The sequence below is a fragment of the Pinus tabuliformis genome, chromosome 4_1 (genome assembly GCF_031772625.1).
Source record: "Pinus tabuliformis cultivar Carrire ecotype Pingquan chromosome 4_1, CPIR1, whole genome shotgun sequence".
Taxonomy (NCBI): Eukaryota; Viridiplantae; Streptophyta; class Pinopsida; order Pinales; family Pinaceae; genus Pinus; species Pinus tabuliformis.
This window is the reverse complement of record NC_142303.1, coordinates 330,379,206-330,394,892: the sequence shown is the minus strand read 5'-3', so window position 1 is coordinate 330,394,892 and position 15,687 is coordinate 330,379,206. Positions and strand designations below refer to the sequence as shown.

Sequence of the window (15,687 nt, the reverse complement as noted above, 5' to 3'; positions counted from 1 at the left end):
CCTTTTGCTACAAATCGGCTCACATCATGTCCCACCTTGGCAAGGTATCTCTGCCCAAAATACTTTGGATGAATACTTGCCACTCCACGGAGACACTGTTTAGTGCCAAGCGCACTAGCTTTTTGGGTTGAGGCGCATCCTCAACAACTAACAACTGGTCTCAGACCTCTGGAATCCTGGTGAGGAAGAAGTCTATGACTTCCCCATTCTTCATCCGGATGAGCCTCAACTTCTCTTTTAAGTACATCTTTTGCTGCTCGGAATTTCCCTGGTACAATGTGGAAAGTGTATCCCACATCTCTTTTGCCGTTCCCTTGGCCGCTATGTGCGATACAACATGATCCCGAACACCATCAAGGATCAATCTCTTTGCTTGCGCCATCTCCTTTTTGTACTCCTTTAGTTGATCTACATCTGTGGGAACTGCTACCATTACATCAATATATGTCTTCAAGCCATATTCATCTATAAGGAAGGACATCCTTGCCTTCCAGATGACATAGTAGGAGGCTCCATCCAACCTGTCTTGATCACGAAGTCCAGCAGTGGCCATCTCCACAAATGTTGAAAACATCCTCTTCCCTTATGCTCAACTGTTGTTAGGCTATTCACACTCCCTTCTGGAGTGAGAAACTCTGCTCACAACGATTGTTGATCTGCAAGGGAAATCAAATTTCTTGAGACTAGAAGTTCCCTGAGGAAAATTTTCCCTGAGTGTGTGGTCTGTGAAAATTTCTGAATCTACACATCAAAAATCCTACGGCAATCACTAGTTTACCATCTCCTACCTGTTTTTACTTTCAACAAGTTGTTTAATTATTTAAACAACGATGAAAAAACTATTGCTGACTACACATACATACAGATCATGAACTGAAAATAGAACGAGACAAATATGCAAGGGAAATCGTTATTTTTGGACAATCATCCCTAGAAAAACCCAATGCGGGAAAACTGGTGAAGCATATAGAGGGTTTGTATTATTAAGCAGATTTCTGAATACAACTAGGGTGCCAAATCTCGCTCACCCAACAATGAATAAACCCGCCCAAAAGTACCTCTATCCAGAGACAGATGAACAAATCCCACAGGTGACTGTGTTGTTCCCAGTGCTGGGCAGTGATGGCTGCTCCAAGCTCTGCGCTGAAACTACGTCACCTCCTCTAGGAGCTGCGTCATTGCAACACTGCGTCACTGTGTCAGAGCTCTTCCTCTGCATCACTGTGACATTGCGTCACTACGTTAGAGCTTTCCCTCTGCGTCATTGTGTTAGAGCGACACTGCATCACTGCGTCACTGAGAGCTCTTAGCCTCCACTACATCAGAGCTCTCCTGGTGCTTCTCTGCCTCTCTGCTATGTATTCTCGGCCTTGGACTGAAGTCCCTCTGCCGAAGTGCCCCTCTCACTGCAACAAATCACTTGTTCGATTTTCTTAGCAAACCTCGCCCCAGAAAAATCGAACTGACTAATCTTTCAAGTGTATCTCCAATTGACCTTCAAGCCTCCTCTTATACTTTTCCTGTTGATGAATCGACGACTGAGATTAAGTCCATAATCAACGACTAAGATTAAAATAGACTTGATCCAGCGTCACTTAGAAGTTTCTCACCCATATTCTTATTAATACCCATTAATATTTTTATTTTCCTAAGTTTAGACTTAGGAACCCATTAAAAATATTAATTATTTTAATAACTCCTCATCCGGGTGGAATTTCTCCAAACGATTTCTGGGTTCCGAAGATCTCATGTATTTTAGCCCCTCCACAAAATTTCGGAGCTAGAGCACATCCGATGCTACACAAAATCAACATTCCCTCTTAGCGAGGAATGTGCTCTAGTAACACTTCTCAACAGAAGTACTACACTGATCCACTGCATCGGTCCTCTGTGCTGCTGATGCTTGGCCTGATGCCCTTCATTCACTGCACTACTGCTTCTTGTACTGCTGTCCATGACTCTGCCACTGCCACTGCTACATCTGTACTACAGCTCCCTCTCAAAATGTTGTCTTATGCTACCCATAACACTGCCACTGCTAATTGCTGCATTGCAACTCATTTGCTGAGAAGTAAGCAACTGAAAAACTCACCCAGTGACCCAAACACTGACATGCTGGTCAGCTTGGATGCCTTGTGATGCTGAAGCTACCTCTGCTGCTAATCTGTGCTGACCTTATTGCGCTGCTACAAACTGCTTTGTGCCTCTTGCACTGCTACAACATCCATTGCGCTGCCTCAGACTTCAGCACTCTAGCAATGCCACTGTCGCTTCATCACACCTCGCTCCAACCGACACTTGTCATTATGCTATTGTTGTTAAGGGCTCTTGTAGCCGTATGTGATCCAAGAGTTTGGGCACCTCAAGGATCCTGCCCCTCTGGTTCATGTAGTCCTCTCGACTACAACTCCATGTCGCCCCACCTCTTCTCTAGAGGTGCATGAGCACTCATGGCACAATTGTCATCCTCGCCTTCTCTGTCAGCTTTCACTGGAGCAGCCTTCGAGTCAGAAGCCTCCTCCTTACCCTTCTTATGGGGGCACTTAGTGGCGAAGTGTCCAAGTTCCCCACACTTGAAGCATCTGACCTTGGAAATGTCCTTCTTCTTCCTCTTCTGCTGCCTTTGCTATCCCGGTGATGCAAGAGCTGCATCCTCCTCCTTCTTGACTCGGGTTCCTTTGCTGCTACCCCCCGCCTTGGTTAACTTCCTGATCTCTTCTTGTCGAAGAGCTGCTCACATCTCCTCCCAACTGGGGAGAGTCGCTCTGCCCAAGATACTTTGGAAAAATGTCTCCCAGTGCTCGGTGACTGCATTCAGGGCAGTGCTGACCATGAACTCGGGATCTGGTGTAGACCCCACAAAAGTCAACTGGTCTCTAATGCCTTGCAACCTGACAAGGAAGGGATCGATCTCTTCTCCCTTCTGCATCTGGTACTGTCTCAACTGATTTTCTAATGGCATGTCCCGTTGGACGAAAGTGCCCTGGTACAAGGTGGTTAGCGCCTCCCACATCTCCCTTGTTGTTTCCTTCTTAGCAATGTATGGTACTACATGATCTTTGACCCCGTCTAGGATCATGCACTTGGCCTTCGCCTGTTCCTCCTCGTACTTCTTTAACAGATCAACGTTGACCGGAACAACAACTACTTTCAAGGCATAGTCCTTGATACGATGTTTGTCAAGGACTGCCAGGATCCTGGCCTTCCAGATGAAAAAATTGGATGCTCCATCCAATCTGTCGTGATCCCTTAGTCCATTGTCTATCATCTCTGCTAAAAAAATATAGGACCGGTTCTCTTCTCCTTCTCCTACTGCTAATCCAGCAAGACTCAGATCTGGATTTCTTTGGCGCAAGAAAACCTCTAAGGAACAAGCTCCTCTAGACTCCTTCTGAGTCCTGATTTCCTTCATGGAAATCCTCCTGCCAAATGTCGAATCACTCCTCTCCAATCCTCCTTTGTTGTTGCAACCCAGATCTAGATTTCTTTGGCGAGAAATCTGTCAAGGTAGTGACTCCCCTACCTCGGCTCTGTCTCCACAGACACTGTTCTGCACCAACAATAAGAGCGTCCCACCAGCTCCTCAAATTGAATCTACTTTGCTCCCCCAGCCCCGACAACTGAAGAATCTGAGCTCCTCTGGCTTTGCGCAATCACTGCGTCAGCTATACTAGCTCCTCCTAACCACTGCGTCACTCCTTCCTAGTTCGGAAAGATGACGTGGCTCTGCGTGAGCCTGATTTGCCCCTCTCTGCTTCTGCGTTGGCCTAGACAGTTGATGCAGTTTTTGCGTGGGCTCCTCCCAGCTACTCCGTCACCCTCACCTGGCTCAGAATGCTGACGCAGGCATTGCGTGAGCCTCTGCGTCACGTCTTCTACACTGTGTCACTCTCCCTCTGCGTCTCTGGATTTGGAACAACGTTGTCACTCGGGACAACTGCCTCTCTGCAACAAATTCTCTGCACTCCCGGATGGCGTCTTTAGGCTCCTATGATCTGCAATCCTCTAATACCATGTGAAAATTTCTAAATCTACACATTAGAAATCCTACTGCAAGCACTGGTTTACCATCTCCTACTTGTTTTTACATTCAACAAGTTGTTTGATTATTTAAACAACGATGAAAACACTATTGTAGACTACACATAAATACAAATCATGAACTGAAAATAGAGCGAGACAAATACACAAGGGACATTGTTATTTTTGGACAATCGTCCCTAGAAAAATCCAATGCGGGAAAACCGGTGCAGCATATAGAGGGTTTGTATTATTAAGCAGATTTTTGAATACAACTAGGGTGGAAAATCAGTCTCACCCAACAGAGAATAAACCTGGCCAAAAGTACCTCTATCTAGAGACAGATGAACAAACCCCACAGGTGGCTGTGTTGTTCCCAGTGCTAGGCAGTGATGGTTGTTCCAAGATCTGCGCTGGAACTGCATCACCTCCTCTAGGAACTGCATCACTGCGTCGAGCTCTCCCTCTACATCACTGTGTTAGAGCTCTCCCACTGCGTCACTGCGTCACTGAGAGCTCTTAGCCTGCACTACGTCACTGTGTCAGAGCTCTCCTGGTGCTTCTCTACCTCTTTGCTATGTATTCTCTGCCTTGGACTTAAGTCCCTCTGCCAAACTTCCCCTCTCACTGCAATAGATCACTTGTTCGATTTTCTCAGCAAACCTCACCCCAGAAAAATCGAACTGACTGATCTTTCAAGGGTATCTCCGACTGACCCTCAAGCCTCGTCTTATACTTTTCCTGTTGATGAATCAACAACCGAGATTAAGTCCCTAATTAACGACTAAGATTAAAACAGATTTGATCCTTGTCACTTAGAAGTTTCTCATCCATATTCTTATTAATACCAATTAAAAATATTAATTATTTTAATAACTCCTCATCCGGGTGGAATTTCTCCAAATGATTGCTGGGTTCCAGAGATCTCATGTATTCTATCCCCTCCACAAAATTTTGGAGTAGAGCACATCTGATGCTACCCAAAATCAACATGGTCTTCTTCCACTCGACGCTAGCTCTGCTCTAGCAAATCGCTGCAAAACTATTGTGGCCAACTAGAGATTTGCTTTGCGAAAATACTGGGCTTCTCCCTCTGCCTCTGGAGTCCCTTGATTTGGAGAGATCGAATTTTTTTGTCCCTCACTCAGAAAAATCGAATCTCCTCAAGAAACTCGGCCTCTTGGCAAAGTGACTGCGTTGCCTCTGGGGGTTTGATCTTTTGCCCACACTGAAAAGCGAAACTCCTTCTGTCTTTGCTATTGAGCTCTCTGGCTGATCAACCTTGCTCTAATACCATGTGAAAATTTGGAAACCCGAATCCTATTGCAGCAACTAGAAATTATTCTCCTAATTGTTAATTAAATTTAACAATTTATTTATTGTTTCCTACAACAAATACTGAATAACTCACACTGCAATCTACACAAATAAAACTACGGAAGAATAAACGCTGGAAGGAATGCTAGCCCACACATAAAATGATAGTTATCTTTGGATCAATGTCTATGGAAAAACCCAACTTGGGAAAACCGATGCAGTTGTGAGGGTTTTATTTTATTATGCAACAGTGAAATCTGAGTACATATATGGAAGCCCAACTGGCAATCCAAACAACAAGAAAATCTGAGAAAATTATTGAAGGGAATTACCCATCTCTCACAAGCAATCTTTGGCTCGGCTTTCCGTACCAAAACTCGGCCTCCTGGAGCTTTGTGTCAGCCTTTGCACTGCTCTACTTAGTTTGCTGGACAACTTGCTTCGGACTGGGCTCTGATGAAGTCGCTCTGCCTCTGGATGTTGAGGAAATCATCTCTTCGACCCTCTGGGACTTCTTCCCGGCCTCTAGAATTGAGAACAATTTTCCTTCCTCCAAATCGAACTGCCTTGCTGAAGCAATTGTGCTTCTCCTCAACACTGCCTCTCTGGGATAATTCGTCTCTCTTGCTGCTGCCTCTCCAGATCTGGAAAATCTTTCCTCCAGATAACTGTCTCTGCCTCTCATTCACTGCTTCGATCTTTATCTCTCTCCGGCAACTGACTGCTGTTACTCCTGAAATCGATTTGCTAAGAAATCGAACTGCTCAAGTGTCTTCTCCAAGTGCCCATCGACTTCTTTTTATAATCCTTTGTTGGGACTCCAATGGCCATGATTAAATCTTAATCGATGGCTTGGACTAACTTGAACTCGATCTGTGTGAGTTTCTAGAAAATTCACACCTTGACTTAATTAATTCTGATTAATTAACCATATTCCCTAAGTTTAGACTTGGGAAATATTTAAAAACTGGCTAATAATCTAATTAAGTCATTTCTAGGTGGAATTTCCATAAACGATTTCCGGGTTTTGGAGATCTCATGTATTCTAGCCTCTCCACAAAATTTCAAGGCTAGAAGCCTAGAACACATATGATGCTACAAAAACTAAGAACATGCAACTCTTGGCAAAAGGAGCATCATTGATTAAGGATGCTAAATTGTTTGACGATGCCTCTTATTCTGATTTTTATCGCTGTTTAAATTGCTCTAAAGAAAAGGATATGAAGTTCATTGTAAATTTGTATATAACCTTCTGTTTTCCATTTGTTTTTGCTGCTGATGTAAATATTTTCTGTATAAGAAGTATCTTTTACAAAAAACAGAAGTAATAACCAGGTTTTTTATGCAATAAATTGTTTAATAGATTGAAATCTAAACAGCCTTATGGGAATTATATAGGTGTGGACTCCGAATGTGGTGACTATCTGGGAGGCTGGATTGACTATAACACAGTTTGGCTTACTAATGTTACATGCATATGGACAAGACAAAGGGTGGCGCTGTGTTGCGATTCCCTTGTATGTAACTAAATCCCAATAATGAGCTCATTCTTTAGTTCTTACAAAATATGAATAACTTATGCATAAAAAAGTATATTTCCTTTGAATATAGCATTTCTATATTATCACATGATAGAAAGTGATTTCATTTGGATGAATTAGTTGGAACTTGGTATTCTTTGCAATAATGAGTTATCTGTAAAAAAGTAGTGTTGTTAGTGAAAAATTTGACTTCTGAGAAAGAACTCTTAACTTGTTACATTGTCTTCTTATCCAAATTTTCGTTTCAAGGCCAAGACAAGAGAGGCCAGCAGCTTGGGTGCCTGTTGATACTACATATGGTTGGAGCCATGATGGAAATCATGAAAAGTATTCTGACTCTGCTTTATCTGACTGCATGCCTTCAGATTCTGCTGTCGATATCTTCTCAATACACAATGGTATGTCTAGTAAGAAGTTGAATTTTTTTTTTAATAATTCTTGTTGAAGTTCAACATTTTTTTCCTTGTCAAGATTACACATATCTTGAACGTTATGATCTTAATGCTAAATGCACTCACTGTTTGAAAGTGTTCATGTCTGGAAAGGACTTTGAGAAAATGGGTGAGTTATTTTTTACATGACTCAAATTTATACAATAAATAAAGGGGATATGCAGTGTGACTAGCCTTGCCTTCATGTAAGTTTTGAAGTGAACTTCTTAATCTATTTTCAATTTCAACCATACCAAATCATTTGTAAAGGTTATAGTCCATAAGAAACTCCAACCAAGCTCCAACCAGATTTCAAGGGGTTTTCAAAATCACATATTCTTAGATACCTTATCATAAAAAAATATTGCTAAACATTATGATCACTAATATCACTAAACACCTTTACCTTTTCTTTTCCATTACCTTTTTATCTTCTTTTCCCTAAGGAAACCCCCGTGGGAGCCCTCCCTCCTCAGAATACCTGGATGGAGTGTGGCTGCCTTTGCTTATGGCTTGGAGGTTAGGTAGTAACTCAACTTGCCTCTTGATGAAATAGACTTGCATGACTAGTGGTTTGATTTAGTTGAATGAATCCCTTGACTTTGCAACGACTAGTAAGATGTCCCTTTGTTAACTCCTTGGTCCAAGATGCTTAAACATTCCACTTTGACTTTGAAATGGCTGCTTTATGACCCAAAATAACTAGGCGACTTGACCTTTCATGGATAGTAAATTCGACTTCTCCATTTTTGTTGATGTTTGTACCTCGGGCAAGTACTTTTGCACAAACCATAGTGTTTAGGCATGCAAAAGTCGTCCAAAGTCTCCTTAGGTCACTTGCTCAAGTGTGAGCAGGTTGCGATTGTAACTTAGTCTAAGTTTAACTTAGGAAAATCACATAATTAATTATGTTGGCTATTGAGCTAAAGAAACTTAGGAAGATTGTGAAATTTTAATTGTTGTTGCAATTACTGGTTATTATTCTCTTATCTTTTTAGATTATTTGTCAACTACAAAATACTTGTGACAAATACTGAATAAAACACAATTGCGACTTCACTGAAAAAAATAAATAACCACAGGAACTGAGAAAATTATGCGCACACACACAAATAATGGACACCAATATTTTGGACTAATGTCTTTGGAAAAACCCCGAAGGGAAAACCAGTGCAACAGATGGGGGTTTTAAATATTATTCTTTAGCAAATATTACAATTGGTTGCCATAGAATGACAAACCTTTGGAAAATTTTTCAGATCACTTCTGCAAGTCTCACTGACCTCTTGGAAGCTATTTGACCCACCAAAACCAATTCGGCCTCCCTCTGAAGCTGATTTCAGCTCACACGTGTGACCTGGCTGAGAAACTCAACCCTCCTGTCAACTCGCACAGGCTGAGTAAATAATCTCGACCTCCATTAGAAATTTCGACCTCAACTAGAAACTTGATCCTCCTGGGCAAATCAATCTCTTCTGTGCAAATTTCCTTACTTCGGAAATTCCCCTCTGAGCAATCCACACTGCCATTCTGGGTAACTCGTACCCCCTGCTGGAGCAACTCACACCATTGGAAAATCATCCTCTCTTTGCAAAACAAAATTAATCTCCAACTCTCGTTGGAAATCTCTATGAAGAATCTCTCCAACGATCTCTGCTGAAAACCCTTGCTGCTGATGCCCCTGCGCCCTTGCTAACACTACAACTCTTTGTCTTGATGTGTCCTCCAAATGCCCATCGATTTCCTCTTATAATCTCTCATTAATGAATTAACGGCCATGATATAATCACAATTGATGGCTAAGATCATCCCGACTCCATCTCATGACTTTTTCGGAAGTCTCTACAGGAAAATCGATTTACCCCAATTAATACTGATTAATTAAGCTATTTCCCTAAGTTAGACATAGGAAAATTAATAAACTGCTTAATTAAATCTAATCAAGGCCATTTCTCACGAAACCAATTCTACCTAGTGGAGAAAATGTGTTCCTTAGCCTCATAGACACATTTTGAGACTAGAACACTTGTTTGAGCTACACAAACTAACACTCCCTCTTAGTGAGGAAGGTGTTCTGTACAACACCCAACTTATCTCTGAAGAAGATGAACCTTGCCTTCCCCAAAGCATTCGTTACAATATCTGCTACCTGCTGATTTGTAGGTATATACTGTAGCTGGACAATCTTGCGCTACACCCTGCTAGTTTTTGTAGCATCAGATGTGTTCTAGCCATGAAATTTGGTGGAAAGGCTAGAATACATGAGATCTCCAAGGCCCAGAAATCGTTTCTGGAAATTCCACCTAGAAGTGACTTAATTAGATTATTAACCAATTTTTTTAATGTTTCATAAGTCTAAACTTAGGAAAACTGGTTAATTAATCAGTGTTAATTAAGTCAAGGTGAGAATCATCTAAAAACTCACATGATCGATTCTAAGATGATCCTAGCCATCAATTATGTTTTAATCCTAGTCGTTGGTGCTCCAATAGTGGATTATAAGAGGAAGTCGATGGGCACTTGGAGAATACACTTTAGAACACCAGAAATTCAATTTCCTTGGTAGATCGATTTCTCGAGTAGCAACACTCAGCTGCTGGAGAGCGAGAGATTGAAGTAGTGAGTGAGGGGCAGGGGTAGTGATTTGGAGGAAATTTTTCAGATCCAAAGAGGCAGTAGCATGAGGGCCGAGTTATTCCCAGTGAGGTAGGGCAGAGGATTGCGCAGTTGCTTCAGATTGGCAGTTTGATTTAGCAAAGGAAAAAATTGTTCTCAGTTCCAGAGGTCGGACAGAGGTTCTAGAGTGCCGAAGAGACGATTTCCTCAGGAGAGGCAGGTAGAATGACTTCGTCAGAGACTGGTTGGAGGCTTGACATCATAGAGACTGCGCAAAGAAGCTTAGAGGTTGATGCACAGGGTCTAGGAGGCCGAGTTTTCTTAAGGCAAGTTGTGCCGGGATTGCTTATGGAGGAAGGGTAATTCCCTTCAAAAAAATTTCCCACATTTTCTTGCTGTGGATTGCCAGTTTTAGGTATCTAACTTGTACTCAGATTTTCACTGATGTATAATAATAAAACTGTCATCTGCTACACTGGTTTTTCTGCATTGGGTTTTTCCGGGGACTTTTGTCCAAAAACAACGGTGTCATTTTTACTGTGTGCATGCTAGTATTTTCTTAGTTCTTGCGCTATTTATTTCCGCAATTTTTATTTTTGAAGGTTGCAGTGTGTTTATTTCGATGTTGCCGTAGCAATAAACTGAATAATTAATTTACCAATTAGAAGAAATAATACCAGTTGCTGCAATAAGATTCCTGTATTGGAATTTTCACACACCCAGTCCTTGATGAAGTGGTACTGATGTCTATATGCTTGGACCTGTCATGAAACAATGGATTCTCTGACAACCTGATGCAACTCTAATTTTCGTAGTGTATCACTGTTGTCTCTATCCTCTAACCAAACAAGGCTACCAACAACTTCCGAAGCCATATGGCCTCGCATGTAGCCATGCTCGCTGCTATGTACTTTGCCTCGGCTGAACTTAGTGTCACGAACTTCTGCTTCTTGCTGTACCAAGAAACAACTCTTGATCCCATGTTGAAGCAACATCCTGAAGTTTTTTTTCCGATCTGCTGTGTTCCCTGCCCAGTTTGCATCAGTATAGCCCACCAATATGACACCATCACCTTGAGCATACTTGATCCCATACTTGACTGTGCCATGCAAATACCTCAACACATGTTTAGCTACTATCCAATGCGCTTTCTTTGGCGTCGCCATGAACCGACTCAAAGAGTAACTGCATAGGATATGTCTGGCCTATCATTGACAAAATACATGAGAGAACCTATCAACTACTTGTACAATGTGGGGTCCACATCCTTCTCTCTGGATGCATCTATCTATTGAGAAATCTAGGGAAACTTAGTTAGGGATTATTTAAATTGATTTTGTTGTAACTTTGATAGATGCTTGTGACATTCTTATTAACTTATTCTTCTTGCTATCATTAGGTTATTGATCATCAAACAACTATAAAAAGTTAAAACATAAAGATCATTAAAGACAAATGGGCACCAGATGTAGGCACTCTGCCAGGGTAAAACCCTTATAAAGGGGAAAACCCAGTCAAACTCTTCCACTAGTAGATTCAGATCAAATTGAGACAACCAGGACCTAAGACCAAACAAGTGACCTCCTTCTCTCCACCAAGTCAACCTCTCAAGTCAAACTTCAGTTTAATTCAACACAATTCTGCTACTCAACAAAAATATCAGTATGTCCTACAACTTCGTGGATCTATGTCCTGCAACTTCGTGGTTATATGTCCTGCAACTTTGTGGATATATTATAGACATTCTCGGCCCTTCAACTTCGTGGTTCCACTACAAAAATCCTCGACCCTTCTTACGTCCATGCTTGATCTTCTTATGGTGAAAAGTCCTTCAAGACATGTAGCTCGCACTCCTTTTTCTCTTCAACAACTTTAGATCTCGACTTGCTTGATTCTTTCTATCAATAGGTCGAATGCACTTCTATTAATAGTCTTTTACAAGGTGATGGTTTCCCTTTATGAGGCCAACTTGATGAGGAGAGTAGGCCGACTTGGTGGAGGAGGCTAGTCTTACAAAATTTTACTCTTTTATAATTTTACAAAGCCCAAGAAGGGTTTATACTTTTATGACATGGACAAGGACTTATGACTCAACCCTAGAAGCCTTCAATGGAGGCTTTTGACCTATTGACCATTGACCCAAGCATGAAACCCATGCTTTAATAAGTCAATTTCTTTTACAATAAAAAATTTCTTTTTTCTTTCTTTTGACAAATACAATTATGAAGACCGACACTAGTTACATTCTTCAACACTCCCTCTTAACTAGGGAGGTATTCATAATTACATATATACATAGGTACATGGATGATCTCAAAATGATATGTTCTATGAAGAGTCACAACACACGCAGTGCTACATATTAGATACTTGACCAAGGTATCTAATTGTGTGGGACTAAGGTGTGTTCCAAGCTTTGGAAACTACAAGTACCATCAAGCTTCAACGCTAACACCAAACCAGGGATCTAAGTATTGTATCCAAGGTCAAAGCTCCACAAGACCAACGATACCCCCCCTACTTCGGGATCTAGATATAATCACAAGTCAACTAGATGTCCTCCCAATCATCTTGTCGCCCCAAGATGCTACATCTCTCCCTACTAAATTAGATATATCCACTAGTCCAAGCATGCTTCCAAGATGTTAAACTTTCTTATCGACATATCTACTTGTACAATCACAACCCCAATTAGTAACAAACTTTCAAATATATATAAGTTTAACACAAATCTTTGGGGTCCTCAGTTATTATGATATTGCTAAGATCATCATCAAATTATCCAAACACATTTCGTCAGAAGCTTTTAGCAGCACCAAACTCAGCCTTAGCACTTCTTCCAAAAATATCCAAGTCTTGTTCACAACTTTTGTAGTGCTTTAGTCATTCTCTGATCTTTATTCTTTCTTCAAGGTTTTTATCGTAGTTGTTGCAATATGCCCTCCCTCTCTACTAGGGAGATATACACTTTCCTTTATCCAAATCTCTTCTCAACTAGGGGACAAGTCCATCAACAATTTTATTCTTTCAGCCACACCGGTTCTTTCTTTCGCATCATCATTTAATCAAAGAACTTAGATCTTCCAAAACTTTATTACTTCAGGAACATCATTTCTTCACATGGCAACAAGGTCATCTATCAAACTTTAATATAAAGTTTTATGTCATTGAGGTTCTCACAACTCCCTCTTTCCATCATGCTCAACATCATCATTAAATATGAGGTAGGTAAGCATCTTCATCATCTTGAAGACTATGTACCTGCAAACCTTTAACAACAAGTACAACCAAACACAAATATATATGTACACGAGCATGAAGTCAACATTATTAATATAAGGTTAGCGTGTTATAATGGGAGCATTGAAACAATTAAGCTTTAGATGTCCAAAATCTAAACCTAGTGAGGTTTACAATCAACAAGGGCTACACCTTTCATGCCCTAGACTTCTACAACCATCTTTGTTAGGGTTTTTGTGACAAACACTAGATTCCATCATCAAGGTAACAACTAAATCTAGTTAGCATTCTAATCATAGCTAAAGCATTTTTACACCTAGGGTTACATTGTCATTCTCTAGATTCTTATAACAATCTCTACTAGGGTTTTATCATAAATCCTAGATACTAACATCAAAACTCTAATGCTAGATATACAACAACTTGACCAAGCTAGGGTTTCAATCAAACAAAAGCATATTCACCTAGGGATTCATTCTTAGGATCTTATATTAACTTTTACAAGGGTTTTACCTTAAGCCCTAATCTAAAAATCTAGGGTTTCATTATATAACGTAGACATCAACAACTATGAAAATTCTGCTAACAACCCGAAATCCTACTGCAACAACTGATTTAGTTTCTTCTATTTGTTAAATAATTTGAACAAATTATTTACTGTGTTCTACGGTAAACATCGAAACTAATACACTGCAGCCTTCACATAATAAATACTGCGGAAGAAAAATAATGCTAGAAGAATAGATGCACACACACACACAAATACACAATTATTTTTGGACTAAGTCCTCGGGAAAACCCAACTCGGGAAAATCGGTACAACAACTAAGGGTTTTAATATTATGCAGTAGTAAATCTGAGTACAAAACTATGGATGCTCAAATCTAGAAATCCATACAGAGAAATCACTGATAGAAAGTCTAGTGAGAAAAATCTCACTCCAACTGGCGATCCGACACTAACCTTGGCTCAAGATGTGTTGCTCTTTGTTGCCTCCGCGTAGTCCCTGTGTCAGCCTACATAATACTGTGTCCCACAAGTCGGAACTGCGTCTGTCTTGCTATCAGATTAGCTGCTATCTGGAAGATGGACTCTCCTGGCCTCCGGGCTCCCACTCCGGCTTTTGGCATTGAATCACTGCTTCTCCCCAGCAAAATACAGCTTCCCCTCTGAAGCACTGTACCGCCTTTGTGTGGCTCTGTGCTATGTCTCTGTGGCACTCACTGCCTCTCTGCAATGCACTTCATTGGACTGGAAAATCTACCTCTGGCCTTACTATCCCTGCCCCTCTCTCACTGGTTCGAGCTCACTAGCTCTCTCTTCGACAACTTAGTGCTGCTACTCTGAAGTTCGATCTACCAGTAAATTTGAACCGCTGGTGGCTCAAGTGTATTCTCCAATCCCCAACGAATTTCTTCTTATAATCTTTTGTTGAGACATCAACGACCAGGATTAAAACATAATAGATGGCTAAGATTAACTAGAACTCGATCGATGTCTTCTTCTAGAAGATTCTCACCATGACTTAATTAATACCCTTTAATTAATCAGATTTCCTATGTTTAGACTTAGGAAACATTAGAAAAAACGATTAATTATTTTAATTAAGTTGTCTCTAGGTGGAATTTCCAGAAACGATTTATGGGTTTTGGAGAATACATGTATTCTAGCCTCTCCACCAAATTTCGTGGCTATAACACATCTGCTGCTACAAAAACTAACACTCCCTCTTAGCGATGAATGTGTTCTAGCGCTGCAACCCATTGAAGCAACACCCTGCCTCTGCACCACCTCCGGTTACGCTGCTGATGTCTGGTTGTTGCTGCTGGCCCTGTTGAACTGCTGTCAACACTGCATCTGCACTACAACTGAAAAGCATCCAAAATATTGAATCAATTGTGATTAGTATGATGCATCTGTCTCCCGAGTCTCTGACCGCTGCTAGTTTTGCATTGTCACTGAAGCCTCTGCGCTACTGTTGACTCTGCTCTATTCCAACTGAACTGCTGCCAACTCTCCAATATGTTGCCCAGTATCTGATCGCTACTAGTCACTGCATTTGTCACTCTGGCATCTGACTGCATCATCTACCATTGATCCATCCTGCTACTACATGTTATGGGCTCTCGTAGCAAGGTATTGATTCATAAGGTGGACCTCCTCAAGGATCCTGCCCAACCTGTAGCTCTCTAGGGCGACAAAACCAAATCACCCCACCTCACTCTCGGAGGTATATCAGTGATCATGGCAAACTCTTCCTCCAATCTGGATGATAGCTTGTCGATCTCTGTGGATACAGCCTGCTAATCCTGCTTCTCCTCTTTTTCCTTCTTTCTGAGAGGACATTGAGTGCTGTAGTGGCCAAGCTCACCGCATCTGAAGCATTTGACCTTGGAGAGGTCCTTCTTGCTCCTGCACTTCTCCTGATGCCCCTTTGATGCGAGGGCCACATTCTCCTTCTCCTTTACTTGCTTCGTCCCACCGTTGCTGCTGGTGCTACTGATGGTGCTCTTCACCAAATC

The 15,687-nt window shown here is 41.3% G+C and overlaps 1 protein-coding gene across 2 annotated transcripts in view; it reads left to right on the top strand.

Annotated features, from left to right (window-relative positions):
- The window catches only part of MHX (magnesium/proton exchanger), a 375,411-nt gene that overhangs the window by 139,227 nt on the left and 220,497 nt on the right, over positions 1 to 15,687 (top strand). For both annotated transcript variants that reach the window (XM_089419722.1, XM_089419723.1), the window contains 2 exons: positions 6,736 to 6,854; positions 7,128 to 7,276. In XM_089419722.1, coding sequence (XP_089275848.1) covers positions 6,736 to 6,854; positions 7,128 to 7,276 — 268 coding nt within the window. The remainder of the gene's footprint in view (positions 1 to 6,735; positions 6,855 to 7,127; positions 7,277 to 15,687) is intronic.